Here is a 19,024-nt window from a genome sequence, read left to right on the forward strand (position 1 = left end):
GGCAGCGGAGCTCCGAGGACGGACTCGCCCGCCGGGCTGAGCACGATGCGGCGCAGGGCCGCCCGAGGCCGGGATCGAGGCGGCTGCGCGGCCTGGCTGGCGTGGCGCGGCTAGAGGAGGCGGCGCGAGGGCGGCGGCGGCGGCGGCGCGGCCGAGGCCCGACGGACGTCCCTTCGGCCGAGCCCGCCCTGGCGGCGGCGATGTGAGGCCCGGGCCGGAAGAGGGCCGGAGGGCGAGCGCGGGGCCGGCGCGGCGAGGCTCGTAGGCTGGGTCGAGCGGCGCCGGGGACGCCGGGCCCGAGGAGCCGCGCGGCGGAGGCGATCCGGGCCCGGGCGATGGAGACGCACGTCTCGTGCCTGTTCCCCGAGCTGCTGGCCATGATCTTTGGCTACCTGGAGGTGCGCGACAAGGGCCGGGTGGCGCAGGTGTGCACGGCCTGGCGGGACGCCGCGTACCACCGCTCGGTGTGGCGGGGCGTGGAGGCGAAGCTGCACCTGCGCCGCGCCAACCCGTCCCTCTTCCCCAGCCTGGCCGCGCGGGGCATCCGCCGGGTGCAGATCTTGTCGCTGCGGCGCAGCCTGAGCTACGTGATCCAGGGCATGGCGGAGATCGAGAGCCTCAATCTGAGCGGCTGCTACAACCTCACCGACAACGGGCTGGGCCACGCCTTCGTGGCGGAGATCAGCTCCCTGCGCGCGCTGAACCTCAGCCTCTGCAAGCAGATCACCGACAGCAGCCTGGGCCGCATCGCCCAGTACCTCAAGGGCCTGGAGGTGCTGGAGCTGGGGGGCTGCAGCAACATCACCAACACCGGCCTCCTGCTCATCGCCTGGGGCCTCCAGCGCCTCAAGAGCCTCAACCTGCGATCTTGCCGCCACCTGTCCGATGTGGGCATTGGGCATTTGGCGGGCATGACCCGCAGCGCAGCAGAGGGCTGTCTGGGGCTGGAGCAGCTGACGCTGCAGGACTGCCAGAAGCTTAGTGATCTCTCCCTCAAGCATCTGGCCCGGGGTCTCACTCGCCTGCGCCAGCTCAACCTCAGCTTTTGTGGGGGGATCTCAGATGCAGGGCTGCTGCACCTGTCACACATGAGCAGCTTGCGCACGCTGAACCTACGCTCCTGTGACAACATTAGCGACACAGGTATCATGCACCTGGCCATGGGCAGCTTGCGCCTTTCAGGCTTGGACGTCTCCTTCTGTGACAAAGTTGGAGACCAAAGCCTGGCCTACATTGCACAGGGCCTTGATGGGTTGCGTTCTCTCTCCCTTTGCTCTTGCCACATCAGCGACGAGGGCATCAACCGCATGGTGCGCCAGATGCACGGACTGCGCACCCTCAACATTGGCCAGTGCGTCCGCATCACTGACAAAGGCCTGGAGCTTATCGCTGAGCACCTTAGTCAGCTCACAGGCATTGACCTCTATGGCTGTACCCGCATCACTAAAAGAGGCCTGGAGCGCATCACTCAACTGCCCTGCCTCAAGGTGCTCAATCTGGGACTCTGGCAAATGACTGAGAGTGAAAAAGTAAGGTGAGAGGAGGGGACACCCAGAGAACCCCATCCCTCAGGAGGGATTTACCAACTGACTGCTGCAGTAGAGAAAAGTGGAGGGGGGGAATAGTCCCCCAAGAGTGATGGGGGAGGGAAGGGAAAGTATCTTTGCTACTTGTCTGCCTGCCCTACCTCTGTGCTCCAGCAATGGAGGTGAGCGAAAGGGGGACCATACTATTTTCATAATTCCTTCCTCTGAATTGTGGGGAGACAACTGCACTCTACAGCAGCCGTCCCTGTGGGTGGATACAGTATCACTTTTTATTGGGAATACAGCTTCTCAATCGTTTATGCACTGGGGATGGATGCAGCCCCTTTCTCCAAATCTGATTCACTTACTTCTGCACTAGGGATAAAAGAAGAATCCTACCCTATTCCCTTGTTTATTTTCATGAAGACCTGCCCTTTATTGGGCAATCAAGTCTCTTCCTTTTCTAGTCCCTTTCTCCCATGCTCATCCATCAACTCCCACAATGCTTTTTGTAGTTGGCCATCCTTTTCGTGATGTAGGCAACCTGTAGATATCAGATTGACTTGGACATTGCCTTATACCAAGTCAGGCCATTTGTCTTTCTAGCTCATACTGACTGGCAGAAATTCTCCAGTCTCAAAAGGACAGTCTTTCCTGGCCCTATTCTACCTCTCCTAAACCTTAGAACGCTTGGTTTCCTGCCCCCCCCCGCCCCTTTTCTGCTTTTCCCCAGTTTGAGATTAGAAACATCAAGCCTTTTACTGAGAAGTGAGGCTTTTTTGAAAGCCACTGTAATTGGAGTTTCAACTAGAGAGAGTGTTCACTTTGCTCAGTGTTGCTTAGAGGGCCACCACATTTTCCCCACAAGCTCATTTTACGCTGTATCCAACCCACATCGTCACCATCTTTCCTTTGCTGCTGGAACCATTACAAAGTTGAATCATCTTTTTATGTTTCTGTGGCTTTTCCCCTCCTCCTCATTTCATCTTTTGGGGAGACAGGGATTTTTTATAAAAAAAAAAAATACATAGCCACGATTTCACTTTTTGGAGGATTGGAGGCAGAGTGATGGAATTAATCATCACTAGAAATGCAACAAAATGCCTTCTACAACACTCCCTTCCCTGGCCTTTTATATCTTAGCTGTTTTATTTGTTCTCTTGTCCTCTTCATACATGGTATAAGTTTGAAAGACAGCTGAAGTGGCTATTCTTGTGGGTTTTAAGTACTTTTTTCCTTGCTCGGTATATTATCACTATATAAACATTTGGCTACCTCGGGTTTCTTTTTTTTTTTTTCTCCTTCCTCAACCTTGGAATTTTTAAGAGAAGTTGAGACTAAAATACGTTGTGCCTAGACTGGAAAGATTTCCCCTGGGGTTTATGATTTGGAGGGGGGAATAGGAAGAGAAGGAAAAGTGATTGGGGATTTTTGCCCCCTGCCTGTCACCTATAATCTTGATGCCTCTTCCTTTTTGACTAAAGTTTTGGGGACCCACCAGTGCTTTTGTGTTCTCACTCTTCCAGCACAAACATGGTAACATGGGATGTCCAAATTAGTGATTGGGCAATGATTAAAGAAATGTGAAAGTAGGAACTCTTGTTTCTTTAAATATATGCAAACTCCTACCTTCCCTTCTCAAATTACTTAGATCAAGTGGGTAACTTCCTGTAAGGAAGTGTGCAGAGAGGAGCAAGCAGAACAGACTGACTTGCAGTTGCAACATGAATGGGAAAAAGTCAACTTCAAGTCAACTTTTATTCTGTCTTTAAAATAAAGCCACTTCTTGACGCTTGTCTTTAAAGGAGGATCAAGACAACTTTGAAGAAAGCAAAATCGATGGGGGAGGAAGGGCCAATTATGTAGATTCTTCCAATCCTCCACAGTTCTAGGTCACAAAATTTGGACAAGCCCAGACACACAGCCCCCCATCATGGAATAAATGTACTGTTTGTGAATTTGTATAAAATTAAAGATCCTCTTAAAACATTTTATATTCTTACAGTAAAAGGCTAAACTGATATTTATATAATAAAAGAGGAAATATGAAGTATGTTTTTAAAAAAAAAGTTGCATGTGTGTCTTTGTCTTTTAAAAGGTAGGTATATCCTAAAATTGTGAGGAGTTGTCCTGTCTTTCCTTGGTTAATGAGCAATTTGGTCTAGTGAATCAAAGGAACTGGAATGCTTTGTCCTTGGAGCATAAAAGGTTAAGTAACTTTCCAAATTAGAAGTTTACGTACAGCAAATGGTTCCATTTGGAAGGATCTTTAGAACCTCTAGGTTATCCTCCCTGTACATACAGTTTGTACCTGGGCCTGCCGACTAAGGGCTTTTAGGGCGCTGTTGGGCAAATGCCTCCTGGCATAACAATGAAACACCCTTTTTCATATGCTAAGAACAATATGTAGTTTTTCCTTTTAGTTTGCTGCGCAGTAAATTGAGTGAATCTGGAGAAATGGGGGGGGGGGAGAAGGTTGAAATATTTGTAATCCAGGCTTTCAAATAAAAATAAATGCCAAATTTGGATGTTAAAATAGCCTAAATTGGACTGGGGAGGTCCTTTTGTACTCATCTCTGATTTTTCCTCTGATAGCGATCTTTTTCTAAACTTCTCTATTGAGGGTTTTAAAAAAAATTGGGAGGGAGGTTAAGCAGTACTTCTAGAGTACAATGCAAAATGCAAACTTTTCTCCCCCCTCGCAACACGTTTTTTCTCTCCCCCTTATTAATAATGTAGGGATGGGGGGGAGAATGTGAAATGGTAGAAAGAGGCAATTCCATTGTTCAGTAAAGTTAAAGGAACTGTGCTTGCTTGCTTGCTTGTTCAGTCATGCAGACTGAATCTTGCTGTGCAAGGGTCCCTATGGAAGGGAGGGGGGTGGCGATTTCCCTTTTTTTAACATTCCTCTCCAGGCCTGTCTGTCTTTAAGCGGCTTTTCCTCTGGGGGAGGGGGAGGGCCTGGAGTTCCTGTATATTTGCATTTCAAGCACTTCCAGGGCTCTCACAGGCTATTCTCTAGCAGTTCTCTAAAGCAGTTCTCTAAAGTTGGCATCTTCCCTAACTCACTCCAGGTAAGTCAACTGTCTGTGTCACAGGTGGGGTGGGGGGGAACCTAACACTATATCAGCTATAACATAACCATCAATGGCAGTGTCTCCTTAATACTGTGTTTCTCAACCTTGGCAACTTTAAAATGTGTGGACTTCAACTCCCAGAATTCCCCAGCCAGCCCAGCAATTTTAAGATGTGTGGAGTTCAACTCCCAGAGTTCTCCAGCCAGCATAGCTGGCTGGGGAATTCTGGGAGTTGAACTCCACACATCTTAAAAGTTGCCAAGGTTGAGAAACACAAAATTAATACCTCAATTAATGATAACTTCTTGTGTTTCAATACTGGAAAAAGAATAAGACAATTTTTCTGCTTTGAAAGAAGACAAGGGGGTGGGGAGGGAGGAACTATTTGTCCAGAATGCAGTTTTCTTGGACTCCTGCTATTGCCTTAGGAGAAAGTGAGAACTGAGGCAGCCTTTTTCAGTCTTCTCCTCCAACCTAGTTCTTCCCAAATGTGGAAGTTGTACTTCAACTTAAAAAGGATGCCAGGGGTGGTGCTGGGTAGGGATTATGGGAGTTGAAGTCCAACACATAGAGGGTGCCAGGTTGAGGAAGGCTGGCCTAGACTGCTGCTTTTATTTAAAAGCTCCCATGCTTTCTGTTGGGAGCTGGTCACAAAAGCTGCATTGTTCTCGTTGGCAAAAGCCAGCACAATTGGATCTAATTGAGCCTGACACTACATCCATCTTCTTTTACTTGGAGGGAAGTGCAAGGCCTGCTTCTATCCCTCCCCCTCCCCCTTGGCCTCTGGGTGGGAGTTTTTAAATTTATAATACATTTGCGGCTGAAGAAAATATGAAGCCTGTTAAAATAAGAAGGCTTGACCTTAGCCGCAGTCTGTCAATGGTAGACAATGGAGGACTAAGTTTCTTTAAAACAGTCAACAGAAACAGTTCAGGCTTTTGTATACAGTATGTTTAGCTTGGCAGATTGGTTATATTTTAAAATAAATTGTGCTGAATCTTAGTTATTTGGACTCAGTAAGCTCGGAAGTTGTAGGAAGGTAATTATACATACAGCACTTTTCATGAAGCAGTTCAATCCCCCATTCATTCTGTGAAACAATCACTATTTGCATCAGCAGTTCTAACTTGAACAATGGTTTTTCTCAGTAGCAAACGTTTGTAAGTGACTGGTTCAGACATTGCACTTAGTCATAATGTGGTTAGTTGGTTTTGCAGCTCTGTGTTGTGTGTACCAGCCATTGTATGTAAACTATCATTTATGAATTAGCACATGCAAACTCACCCAACTGTAGTTTAGTTATGAGACCAATGTTAAATTAACTACAGTTTATTAATCACATTTATAGACCACTGCAATCCCAAACTTCTCTTGACAGTTCACCAAGATCAAAATACACAAAGCATCCACAATCCAATTAAAACACAATGCAATATATATAACAAAACTGATCTATAAACCCAACCAAGGTTGTATCACAGCCCAACTGCCCTTCCAAAGAGGGCTCTACACAAGGCTGCCTTTAAAGACCACTTAGAAGCTGCAGCAGCCTGTACGTTTAACATTCGCCGATGGGAATACATAACCAGTGCTGTGGATCCTGCACTGGTTGCCAGGAGGCTTCCAGATGCAATTCAAAGTGCTGGTGCTGACTATAAGGCACTGCGTGACTTGACACCAAGTTATTTGCGGAACCACATCCTCACACCAATGTTTGCAAAGAAGCGGTGGGAACTGTATAAAACTCCTTATGAATAACTATTTTGCTTCTCTTGTCTTAATTTGCAAACTTTTTTTCTTTAATTTTTCTTTAATTGTTCATACAGATACAGAATGAAAGTAAGAAAAGAGGCATTATCAAATCAGGAGATGAGATTAAGGCAAGTGTGCCAGATGAAGGTCCCCTTTTTCTCAAGAGCAACTCCTGGGAATATCTGTGCAGTTTTCTTGTCACAATTTGGATGTGATTTGCCACTGCTGCTTTCTAGGATATATTTCTCCCTCTTTTTAGTTTCAGTTGCTTCTACAGCCGTGATCTGCTAAGGTGGTCTAATTACTTTCCAGAGCCAACCCTAGTTAGTTTTCTAGATCAGCTATGCATAGCCAAATGCTGCCACATATTTTATTACTTAGGTTTAAGATTTTCTCCAGATCATTGATAATTTTAATTTAAAATCAGAATCTAAAGAAATCTGATTAGCTGTTTAAGGACCTGAAACATAATATTACCTCACAGGGTTGTTGTGGGGAAAATAGGTGGAGGAAGGATTATTAGGTATGTTCACCACCTTGAGTTATTTATAAAAATAATAAAGGTGGGATAAAAATAACTAACTAACTAACTGTAGTTCAACATTAGGAATCTGAGCTCTCACAGAAAAGGTGGGAAGTAAATGCCATAAATAGTGTGGGCCCAAGGCTTATGCCAACCATTCTGAAAAACTGAAGTGAAAAAGATTTGGAGTTAAATGTTCCAATTTTCACATGCAGGAGCTACTAATTCTTCCTGATTTCATACAAAGCTGGCTGGGCACAGTACTGACCAACAAAAAGATTCAGCTACTCATGAATATCATTACTATATGCAATTTATTCTTTAAAAGTGCAGAAGAAATGTTAGATAAAGCAAGTATGCTAGCTAAATGGTTTCGTGGGCAAGGTGGGAGAAGTGAAATTCGCAACAGTAAACCAATATACTATCTATGTATCCTCTATATTTGATTTCAGCTTTACTCAACCTGTGTTCTTCACATTTGACCACTGCTGAAAGAATGATGGGAATTGGACCCAACTTTAACCAGAGAGCATTTGATTTGGGGAAAGTTTCTCTAATTTGTTGTTTTTAAGAAACTAAAAGTAAGACTATTAGAGCTAGAACTACATTCCCTGAACTTCCTTCTAACAGAAAAAGAAAATTAGCTTAAAGAGCTTATTTTTATTACAAAATACTTCAAGTAGATGGTTTACCCTTTCTTTCAAAAAATGAATTTAACAGGTCAGCACAATGTTTAAATTGTTGTCTTATATATATTTACTTGGAAATTAGTTCTAATTTCAGACTTTGAATAAACACACATAATATAATTAGGATAGTTGTTTACTATGAATGTAATCCTAGATAAATCTATTCAGAAGTAAGCTTTGTTAGCTGGAACTTATTTCTAGCTAAATGTACACAGTATTGCTGCCTGAAATATTAATTCTGCAATCCTATAGACACATTCTTGGTGTTAAGACAAAGTGAAAATCAAATATCTGGATGAATATGCACAGAGTCCTAAAATGTGCGTTAAAGTACAATCATAAACATAGTTCTTATCCTTTATGTACCATTTCTGTACTATCTAGCCAAAAAAGGGAAACGTATTATTACACATAAATCATGCAGAGACATAAGCGTTTACATGCATGCACTGCAAATTGACACATGATACGTGGTTATTTGTATTCACCCAGGAAACAAATGATACTAAGTTGCCTTAGCAACTACAATAAAGTTTCCTCCTCAGGATCATATTCATATGATAAAATCATATTCATATTCCTCAGAAGTGGAAGCTCAGGAAAAAAAGAATAAGGGCACAGGACACCATGGGGAAGTGATCAATGCATCCTGAAGAAAAGGCAGTTTCTAATAAACAGTAAATTTGACATAGAAAATCATGGATTTCTCTTGTTAGAAGCAAATCAAGGACCTTTGGAATCAATCTTACTAATTGTTCTTAAGTGCAATGGATCATTGAACAAATCAACCCAGAGTTCTCACTCAAGGCACAAATGACCAGGCTCAAATTATCCTACTTTGGACACATTATGGAAGACCCAGCTCTCTGGAGAAGGCTCTAATGCTGGGAAAAGTGGAAGGAAAGAGAAGAAAAGGACAACCAGCAGCAAGGTGGATGGGCTCAGTTACAGTGGCGATGAATGCACCATTGGGAGACTTGAAAGAACAGGTTAGGGATAGATCATCATGGAGAAAATCAATGTGGTCACTAAGAATCAACAATGACTTGATGGCACATAATCAAGGGCAAAGTTAGACTATAAGTTTTTTAAAAATGTTAAAATTGAACATTGTTTTTCATGGTTGTTGATTGGCACAGGAAACTTGATATGCTGTCATGCAGGTTAATAAATAGCACTGAGAGTTCCATAAATTAAAGGCAATCCCTGTCAGAGAACTGTAAAAAATAATGCAAACTGTAGAGGAATTTTTGGAGTATTTTGCAACGAAACAACTTGCAACTTTACAGAATCAATAATTATTATCATATGCAAGATAAGATTATATTATGATTGCAGCTTTAATTCACGATTTTAGTCATTCCTGCAATGAACCCAGTGGACAAATGGCTTTGAAGAATTCTGCCAGATTTTGCTTTTAGGCAAAACCACTGTGCAAATCTTATACACTAATTCTTGAACAACCCCCAGGTTGTTCTTGAATTTTAGATATTAGTACATAGCAAATACTTCTGTAAGAATACTTTGAAACATTATTTATATGGTAGTTGCAATGCATCTATATGAACCCATCCTCTTAAAAGGTATCAAAAGAGTGATTATGATCTTAATATCTGATTTGATAAATACTGTATTTTGCTTTGGCCCTTTCCAGCCAGAATGACATCAAGCTCTTTCAGTATTTTCTCCTAACCGAATAAGGAAATGAACGTACCCCGCAACAGCTTCTATGAAAACAGACACTTGCAACAAGACAGAGTCCTTGAGCATTTGGCACTACAAGCTCTGATATACAAGCTCTGATACACACACACACACATACACAGTTCTTTTGTTGACATATTCCATGCAAAAATGCCCCAACTATTGTTTGCTGCATGCATATGTACACTCTCGCACACAGTTACAAAACAAAATACTGCGAAGTAGAGCTAAGAAATGGGAGAACAGGCAAGGTTGCTGCATGGAATCTCAATTTGTTTGGGATTGAAATATCACCCTGAAAAGGCAAGATATAACAGTGAAATAAACCAAGGCATAGCCGTAGGGTTTGATGGCCTGAGAACCAGAATGTGTGATGTTACTGAATCTGGTAGGAGGCAGTGCGATGTAGCTGCTGAGAAATCCTCAGTTGAATTCTTTTGGCAGCCAACAGTACCCTCTCTCTGCTGCATAACTGAGAAGAAGTCCATCAACTTTACATGCTACCTTCTTAAGAGAATTTAGTTAATTTCAGCAATGCTTAAATGTTATATGATTAAGGTAGGATGTTACTCTTCCCTTTTCTCAGACTGTTGACAGCAAAACTTGGTCAGACATCAGGAAGAACTGTGAAATTAAGAGGCCCATCAGTGATTCAAATGTTACTTCTCTGTGATTCTACAGGCAGCGTGATCCTAACATGCCCTTTCACCTCATTTCAGAATGAATCGGACTGGCAGTGAGGAGTTAAAGTGGCATGTGTTTGCCTCAACTTGAAGGCGGTTGGCAGAGGAAGTATACAGAGAATTGAAAATAGAAACCTTTGCACCTCAGCGCTAGCATTTCAAAGAAGTACGTTCTGCAAAATCTGCTGGGCTAGAGGACAGGGGCGGTCTAGTTCCAACGAAGTAAAGTCTTTGTGTTCCTCCTCCCTCCTGCAAAGCATAGGCAGCTGCTCTTTCATACCGCTGTCTGCTAAGAAAAGATAATCAATAAACTCTACTGGAAGAGCTGATGCTATGTTTGAAGACCCCTAAGGATGTCTTGCCGGCAGTGTGCCAAGCCTGCTGGCGTGATTGCATAATACTTTTCTGCAGTATCCAGAGTCTTTCTGTCAAAATCTCTTGCCTTAAAGCTGCATGGAGAATTGGATGGGGTGGGGGGGCAGGAAGGGGAGAGAGGAAAAAAAGGAGGCACGAGGGGAGCTCTGGCTTTTCTGGCAGAAGTTAGACTCCTCTGCCATTTCTCTTGCAATGCAGCTAACGCATTTCCTCCCCCATTTCCCCTCCTCAACAAAATCGAATCTAACTGGCGAAAACAGAGTGTAATGCAAACCGAGCTAAAGTTAGCTTTCAGCTTTCACACAAATTTAGAGCAAATTCTATCTCTTCCTCCCCCCCCCACCACCCCAGAGAAGAGTAAGGAAAGGAAAGCATGTTTTAATCATGGTTGCCGTAAAACCAGCATTTATTAGCATGAATCTCTGCTCTCAGTGGCTGGCCTGAAAGGACAGGCCCTAGCTCAGCGGGGAAACATGCCTCACATACAAACGATTTGAGGTTCAGTGCCTGGCCAAAAAAAAAAAAAGAATTCCTGGCCGAAACCCTGAAGTGCTATTTATGGAGTGCAGACAATATTGATCTAGAGGAATATTAGTCTGACTTGGTAGAAACCCTAGTTTCCTATAAGAGATGAACTGAAGATGCATTGTTACCGTTTTCCAATACAAGCATTTAATGCCTTTTCAAGATCTTAGTCATGACTGCTGGGTCTCTCCTAAAAGCAGAATAAACCTCATTAGGGATGTAGTCTACATATCATGGATTTGAGGATTCTGGAAGTTAGTCTAATTCAGTGTTTTTCAATCTTGGCCACTTGAAGATGTGTGGACTTCAATTCCCAGAATTCCCCAGCCAGCCATACTCCCAGAATTCCCCAGACAGAATGGCTGGCTGGGGAATTCTGGGAGTTGAAGTCCACACATCTTCAAGTGGCCAAAGTTGAGAAACACTGGTCTAATTAAAGAAGCTCCCACTTTTAGTTTCCATTTTCCTAAGCCAAATATTTTGATGTAGTCCTGATCCAAGAATTAATCTACTACGGAGTGGTGCTCCTGGGCCAAGGTTCAATAACATCCCTCCCAGGATACTAAAAAAATAATCCCAAACTCAGTAACTGACCCTATATGTTCTTTAATCATTCCCAGGTGATACTTTGCTAACCGCAGAGCAGGCCCCATTCTGCAATTAATATTTCAGATCTCATTCTCTGGGCAGCAGCAGGGAAGAAAAACAACATCTATTATTATCCAAGTATTATAATTCCAAATATGAAAACAGAAAATAAAATAAAATAAAAACAAGAACACATAAAGGCACCTCTGTGGGAGAAGAGAAGCACGCTTGAAAGCATACAAACCCTGAAAGAAACCTAGGGTGTTCCTAGCAGCTAAAAGGCTGGCCAGCCTAGGAAGTCAGGCTAACAACAGAAGGCAACACACAAGAACGATAGCAGGTGGCACTCACTAGTAATGGATACTGACAAGGAGGACGCAGCTGAGAAACGGGCTGAGTGATTTATGGCTATAGTCCCTAAGCCACTCATTCAAAAGCTGGAGCCTAATTGTGGTGGTGGTCTTATAATTGCACATGCGCACCGTGTATCAGCTGGCCTCCCGTGATAAATGGAAAGAAAGTGTTTCCAGGCTCTGCAGCCCAGACTCGGGGATGACATCTCTCCATTCTCTATTATTTCTACAATTAGCAGCACATGAGGTCAGCCTGCCGGCAAAGCAGATGGGAACCTCCGTCCCAATCATTCTCCTCCGGCAGAAAGACAGAAACATTCCACTTTTTGACCCAAAAGAGATTGACCTTTTGACCAGCTGAGCATTTCCAAAGGGGCCAAAGATTCTAGAACAATGACTCTGGGGGAGCAAGGGGGTGGAAAAGGATATTACTAGAAAAAGCTAGGGTTTTGTTACGCATTAAATACTTATTCGTGCAATTAATGTTGTTGATTTACTTTATTCACGGAGCTGACTATGCCAGTTGTTTTGGGAATTAAATCTGCCCATAACTTCCTTCAGATGAGCAGGCCCTGACAATTATTTTCTGTGATAATCCTTGTTGGATGAAAGAACCTGGCAGTCATTTGTGTAGGACTGCTTTTACATTTTTACTCAAGTTCCAATCAGATAAAAGGGAGAAGGTGAAGCATTTTGGGGCACCTGTCTCCCCTCCCTCCATCTTTTAAAATTAAAGAAGGCTGTGGAGAATACTCCACAAGGTGTCTCTTTCTCCCACTACAGGTGAGCAGTTCCAGAATCTCTTCTGGAAATGACATACAACTTTTCTGCTTGAGAGTGGTGGGACACACACAGGCACATGGCGATGCCAGGTAGCTGTATCCCCTGCCTCCACGTTCCCCTTCCCTAAAGATAAATCCTTAGGGTTGGAGGACAGAGAAGCACAAGATCCAGGCAAGCAGAGGCCTCCTTGTGGCACCCCTTGTCTCTGTTAACACTGATGGATATGCAGAGTTGTTGCTAGGATTGGTCCCAAAGAATAAGAAATACAAAATGTGCATGGAGCCTACAATAAAAAGTAAAGTGAAATATTCTTAAACAATACATCAATCAGCCAGCCATGCCTCTTCTAGAATACTCTACAGGTTTACAATCCTTGTTTAGCGACTGCCTTGTTTAGCAATTGTTCAGTGATGACAGTGATGAAAAAAGAACTTTACAACCAGTCCTCACATTGATGACATTTGCAGGTCTGTAAAGAAAAGGAAAGCTGAAGGAAGATCATAAGCACAGTTGTGGTTTCACTTAGCAACCGCTTTGCTTAAAGACCAAGTTGCTGGTCTCAGCTGTGGTCACTAGACAAGGACTACTTATATTTCCTCCACTATCTAGTGTCCTATTTTCTCCCTCCCTTACTCATACACATGGCCTGATGTTAAGCCATGGTTTGTTGTATAAACCAACACTGACAGGATTCCCACATCAAACTAAACCACAAACTATGCTTTACTAATGTCTGGATTCACACGTGTTAAGCATAAAAAGCAGACATGTCTTAGTGTGAACCAGCTGAATCAGTCAATATCCCATGGCCATTAAGAACACATAATCCTCGTTAATGATGCACTCAAGGGAGGATTCTGGGGTAGATGGCAAGGGCCCCAGTCAGCAAAATATGAGGTGTAATGGTGAAGGTGTTGGACTAGGAGCAGGTGACTCGTGTTCTAGTCATGCTGTGTAATGATTGCCCTAGCCCCAGATACTCAGACTCACAAGAGGATGCTAAATGAAATCTGATTTATTAGAGTACTAAAGACAAATACAGAGAAAGCTGAGAATGAGCAAAAGCGCGCCAAATACAAACTTAAACCCTTGCTTCAAACGTATCCCGCCTCCCTCGTAACAGCCCCGCCCGGCACAGGTGCCAGCAATCGTCAGAGTTGCTAGCCTGGGAAAGTAACCTTGAGCGCAGTAGATAACACAAATACATTCCAAAGCAAAGCCAAAATATAATCGTTCCCATCCTCCCTAGACAAATGAAACACGCATCCAATTAATGACATGCGAAACGTTACGATGCATCAAATACATTGAAACGGCGCACATGACATGCTGGCTGGGAATTCTGGAAGTTGAAGTCCACACATCTTAAAGTTGCCAAGTTTGAAAAACACTGTTCTAGTCCAGCTTCAGCCACTGAAGTTCCCTGGGTAACTTTGGGCCAGTCACTCTCTCTCAGCCCAACCTACCTCACAGGGCTGCTGTTGTGGGGAAACATAGGAAGTGGGAGCACTACGGATGCTAGAGCTCCTGTTACAAAAGGTAGGATATAAATACAATAAATGAATACATGAGCAAAAAAGCTAAGGAGGGAAGTCTCTATCAGACTGTTACATCCAAGGTTTTTTTTTTAATTTGTTCACTTGTGTCCGATTCTCAGAGACTGCCTGGACAAGTCCCTGCAGTTTTCTTGGCAAGGTTTTTACCAAGTGGTTTGCCATTGCCTCCTTCCTAGGGCTGAGAGAAAGTGACTGGCCCAAGGTCACCCAGCTGGCTTTGTGCCTAAGGCGGGACTAGAACTCATGGTCTCCCACTTTCTAGCCTGATGTTAACCAGCTCTCACATCCCAGGCTTAAAATTACCCTAATCTTCTTTCATGTTTTCTGTGGAAAAATTTTGGGGTTCCCCTCTTCTGGGCCTTTTAAACCCCCCCGCCCTTCTACAAGCCTAGAGGTTTTCCCCAAGCCTGATACTTCTTATGCTTGGGTGCCGCTGTTTTGATAACATATACTGGATCACTTACAATAGTGTGAGAGCATTTACTGAATAACTTGTATTTGTGAAAGTCCAGAAGGTTTGATACTCTACTCCAAAAGGCTCCTGGACAAAACGGCTATCCGCATAATTAGGCAGGAGAAGACAGTGTAAACCCAATTAATGTAGCCCATTTACTGTGGACCGCAGAACAGAAGGAAAGCAATCCATGTCCCTACCTGCCAAACCTGCCCACATGAGCCTGGCATAGCTCACAATATGGAATTTATATGTATGACTAGCTAAAGGACCATCAAGTTTAATGGATAAGGGACAACTCTTAGCCCTAATTATGATGGAGAAAGGGCCTAACAGATACGCCTTTAACTTGGTTACTGAGTTAACCCATGAAGGTTGGTTTCACTCAGAATCATAAATTACATAAATAAATAAATGGAGGGGGGAACGGTCCATCATGCATAAATGGAAAAGGTATGTAAAAAAGAAGTTCTAAATTTTTAACGGTACTTATTAATTTAATTCAAAGAGGAGGTTCAGGGTATCTCTGTAGGGTTAGGTACCACAACTCCCATTACCCCAATCACACCATTTCCAGAAGAAATGAAATGTTGCAGGTGTTTTTCTTCACTATAGCCAAAACCCAGCTTTGTTACCTTAGCCTGTCCCCAGAAAACTAAATGAAATATATTTCAAGAATTGATTTATACACAATCCTTTATCTGTTCTTTTATCTGCAAAGGTCTGTTTCTTATTCATCATATTAGTTGGCGATGCTAAACTGTCAGAAAGGGAAGTGGCTTTTCTACCTATAAATACGGTAGATATATTACATAGCAATTGAACAAATTTACATATTGCCTAATACTGTTTCAATATATAACAAAAGTCAAGGACTTCCTTTTTATTTTTTTATCCCTTATTTTAAAAGATTACAAAGTATAAACAAAATACCAGAATACACAATAACAAAATCCAAGTTTTTTTTTAAAAAAGGATCCCCCCCATCCTTAAAGATCCTAGCAATAATTAACAAATTATGATACTAAAGAGTTAGGGCTGAAACTAAAGATCTAGCATTTATGTATGTATGTATGTATGTATGTATGTATTCAATTTATATAGCTGCCCATCTCAGACAAGTGACTTAAACTTAGTCACTTGTTTACAAAAAATACCGTATAACACTGTATTGTAATCAAATACTAAAAAAAAATTATCTAATGATACCACTGTATTATTGTAAAATTTCATAAAAACTATGCCAAAGAAGAATATGTTGCTTCATTCTTTGATTTGTTGATAATATCACCTTCTACAGAACAGATAAGTTACACATTTCCAAAAGCCAATCCTTAATGCCTAGAATTATTTATTTTCTATCCCGCCTTTATTATTTTTATAAATAACTCAAGGCAGCAAACATACCTAATACTCCTTCCTCCTCCTATTTTCCCCACAACCACCCCCTTGTAAGGTGCATTGGGCTGAGAAAGAGTGACTGGCCCAAGGTTACCCAGCCGGCTTTCACGCCTAAGGCAGGACTAGAACTCTCCGTCTCCTGGTTTCTAGCCCAGCACCTTAACCACTAGGCCAAACTGGCTTTAAATTATATCACTTTTCTAATTACTCAGTATAATTCTTTTGGCCACCCCTCCTCCCATGCCTGGTACAATATAATTCCTCATAGATGGTCAGATTCTAGAGTTTTGGCATGTAATTCAACATTACATTAATACCTTTAACGTTTAAGGATTTCCCCATGAATCTAGTTATGCACATTAAAATAATATTGCATAAAAGCATCAAAAGTTCACAAGTCTGTATCATATGGGTCAATGAATGAGAGTTCATTCACTTCTTGCATCTCCAACAGAGATACTATAATCTGACGTCCATCCTTTGAGTCCATTCTTTGGGGAGTCCAATACACTCTAAATACAGGGTTTTTTAAAATTAATCTTTAATTTCAAGTCTGTTGATACCATTTTAATGTTTTTATGGACATGCAGCCATTGATAGGTCACTATCAGAGATAAAAGTCAAGTACTTTTATTTCTATAGTGTAGGAGTCCCCATCTCTTCTTTTGAGTATTTTTGAAAAACAAGAAAAAGCGGTGTCTTTCTTCTGCCTTTTATCTCTCTCTTCCATTTGTATACCCTGGGTAGTTTGTATGACTTAGTTGCCTCTATGGCGTAAGCTTCAAATTATTTCTATAGCAAAGATGTTCTTTCCAAGCATCACACAGTATATATGTCACAGCCCCAAATATCTGTCGTACTTACTCCGTCTCAGCAGTCTACTTTTAACTTGCTTGCAGTATCACAACTTTCCCTACGTGCCAGAAGTCTGTACTTCCAGAAGGGTCTTCTAAAATCCCCTGTGGCAATGCCATGCCTCTCCGATGGTGTAATGTTTCAGATAGGCCTCCAAAAATATTGTTAGTGCAAATAAACTCTCATTTTTGGGTACAGCAGTACCAAAGCTATCTGCTCACACTGGACATGGACTCTTGGAGGTAAAGCATCAAAAGTTCCATCAGCTTCTAATGACCTTGATTTATTCTGTCACATTTGCTAAAATTGAAAAGTCTGAAGGCATCTTTCCATGCTTCCTTAAGAGGAAGCAAGAACATGTATTTGTCCACTAAGTAGATTAAGCAACAAAAGCTACAGTATTGTAATTTAATCAGTTATTGCCAATATTTATTAATACTCTTTTTATTATAGTGATTAGATGCTGTTTCTTGCAGTCCCCTTCTTATACATTCCTCATATAGTGTAAGAAATGACAGGCCAAAGGCACTGCGTTGGTTTTATTTTTGATTTATTCACTCCCTCAAACATCGTTTAACTTCTTTTGTAAATTTTATCTGGCCAAAAGAAGTGAAACATGCCTGTTTTTTCATGTCCTGGTGAGAGCAAGCAAAGAAGGGAACGCCTTTCCCAAGACATGGTGCCTTCCAAGCTGGTTGAGAAATCTTGGAATTGTAAACCCAACAGTCTAGGAAACCCCAGATTAGAGAAGATGGGAATGTAAATTTAATTGCCTCTGGGACAATTATTTCTAGGCGGCTCCTTTCCCTCCCAGCAAAGGCAAAAACAACACAATGAACGTCTTTGCCTGCTTGCCCAAAGGGAGAAATGGCATTTCGCAGCCGGATCCCCGCACCGGGCATCCCGGTGCGGCTACAGAGCTCACTCCGAATTAAACACAAAAGAGATTACACAGAGAAGCGCGCAGACGCGGAAGGCTTCGATGCGGTCATTCCCCCCGGCGCCTCGTCCCGCACAGGCGGGGACCGTTTCGCGACAGCCTTCGCGCATCCCAGGCAGGGGGACGGACTGCGTCGCTTTCTGCCCGAGCCTCGCGGCTGGAAGCGAAAAGCGCCCGGAGGAGCCGCCTTTAACCGGCCTCTCTCGCGCTTTCCGGGCTGACCTCGCCAATGCAGGGGTCCGGCTCAGACGGCAGGCGGCAGCATTGCCTTCCAGTTTGAGGGGCGGGGGCGTTCGTAGCGGTGGCGGGCGAGGTTTGCGCAAGGGACGCTGCGATACGGATTCCCCTCTTCAGATGTGGAGCTCGCGGGCGCCAAGGTACACAAGCAGGCGTGCTTCGTTTTCTCTCTGCGATTTCTCTCATTTTTTAGGTCGCAGCGACAATCGCTGGAAAGAATGAAGTCCAGGCGAAAGCGCGCAGGGAGCGCTGTTTGTAAAAACAACCCAGAAGTCCAAGCAATCCAGGTTCTTGAGGATTTATATCCTACAGCCGTAGGATAGCTGCCATGTTTTTTGTTTTAAAGAAACTAGGCAAAAAGACTGTTCTGGTTGCAAAGCAGATAAGCCATCATCACATTCCAGGTGATGGCAGCTTGAAGTAATCAGCACCAGCCTCGTGGAAGGCAGCCTTCTTCAGGCTGTGTCTTCCAGATTGTTGGAGTTCAACTCATAAGGTGCAGCCGTTTGCAGGGCCTACTGGACAGCGATATTTCCCACCATCGGCACAGATAGGTTGGGCTTCTATATGGTCTCCATAAGAAACCACAGGGATGTGAAAATGACAGTGGGTCAAGACACCAGCAGGCAAAGGATGCAATTTACCACTGGCATCAGAACAGCTGATACAAGTATGCAAGTCTGTATTGTTTGCATTATGACTCATAGGTTACCATTTGCTCCCCTTTGTCCCCTGCAGATGCATGGAGATTCATATGCTAAACTATGTTTTGCCAAATAAGCCACAGTTCACTGGATTCGCACAACATCCTCAGCTATCAACCAATGCTTGCAGATCACAATGACTGATTTCATATACTGCACTGACTCCTAGCTTATTTTAAGCATGATTAATTGAATAAGCCACAATAACTGGAATCATACAATATGCTAAATCTTAAATCAATTTGCAAGCCAAAATCAACTGAGCATCACACTAAGCCATTCTTAGTTGAACAAGCCAT

At 43.1% G+C, this 19,024-nt stretch overlaps 1 protein-coding gene across 1 annotated transcript; it reads left to right on the forward strand.

The window, feature by feature from the left end:
- Positions 1 to 335: 335 nt before the first annotated feature.
- Positions 336 to 3,783, forward strand: FBXL14 (F-box and leucine rich repeat protein 14). The gene has a single exon (XM_063308243.1). It carries the CDS (start codon positions 336 to 338, stop codon positions 1,536 to 1,538), a length of 1,203 nt encoding a protein of 400 aa, XP_063164313.1. The 3' UTR covers positions 1,539 to 3,783.
- The last annotated feature ends 15,241 nt before the right edge of the window (positions 3,784 to 19,024 follow it).

Source organism: Candoia aspera, chromosome 7 (genome assembly GCF_035149785.1).
Source record: "Candoia aspera isolate rCanAsp1 chromosome 7, rCanAsp1.hap2, whole genome shotgun sequence".
Taxonomy (NCBI): domain Eukaryota; kingdom Metazoa; phylum Chordata; class Lepidosauria; order Squamata; family Boidae; genus Candoia; species Candoia aspera.

What these genes read in the sequence shown, in the direction of transcription:
- FBXL14 (XM_063308243.1), top strand. Translation starts at nt 336, where the DNA reads ATGGAGACGCACGTCTCGTGCCTGTTCCCCGAGCTGCTGGCCATGATC.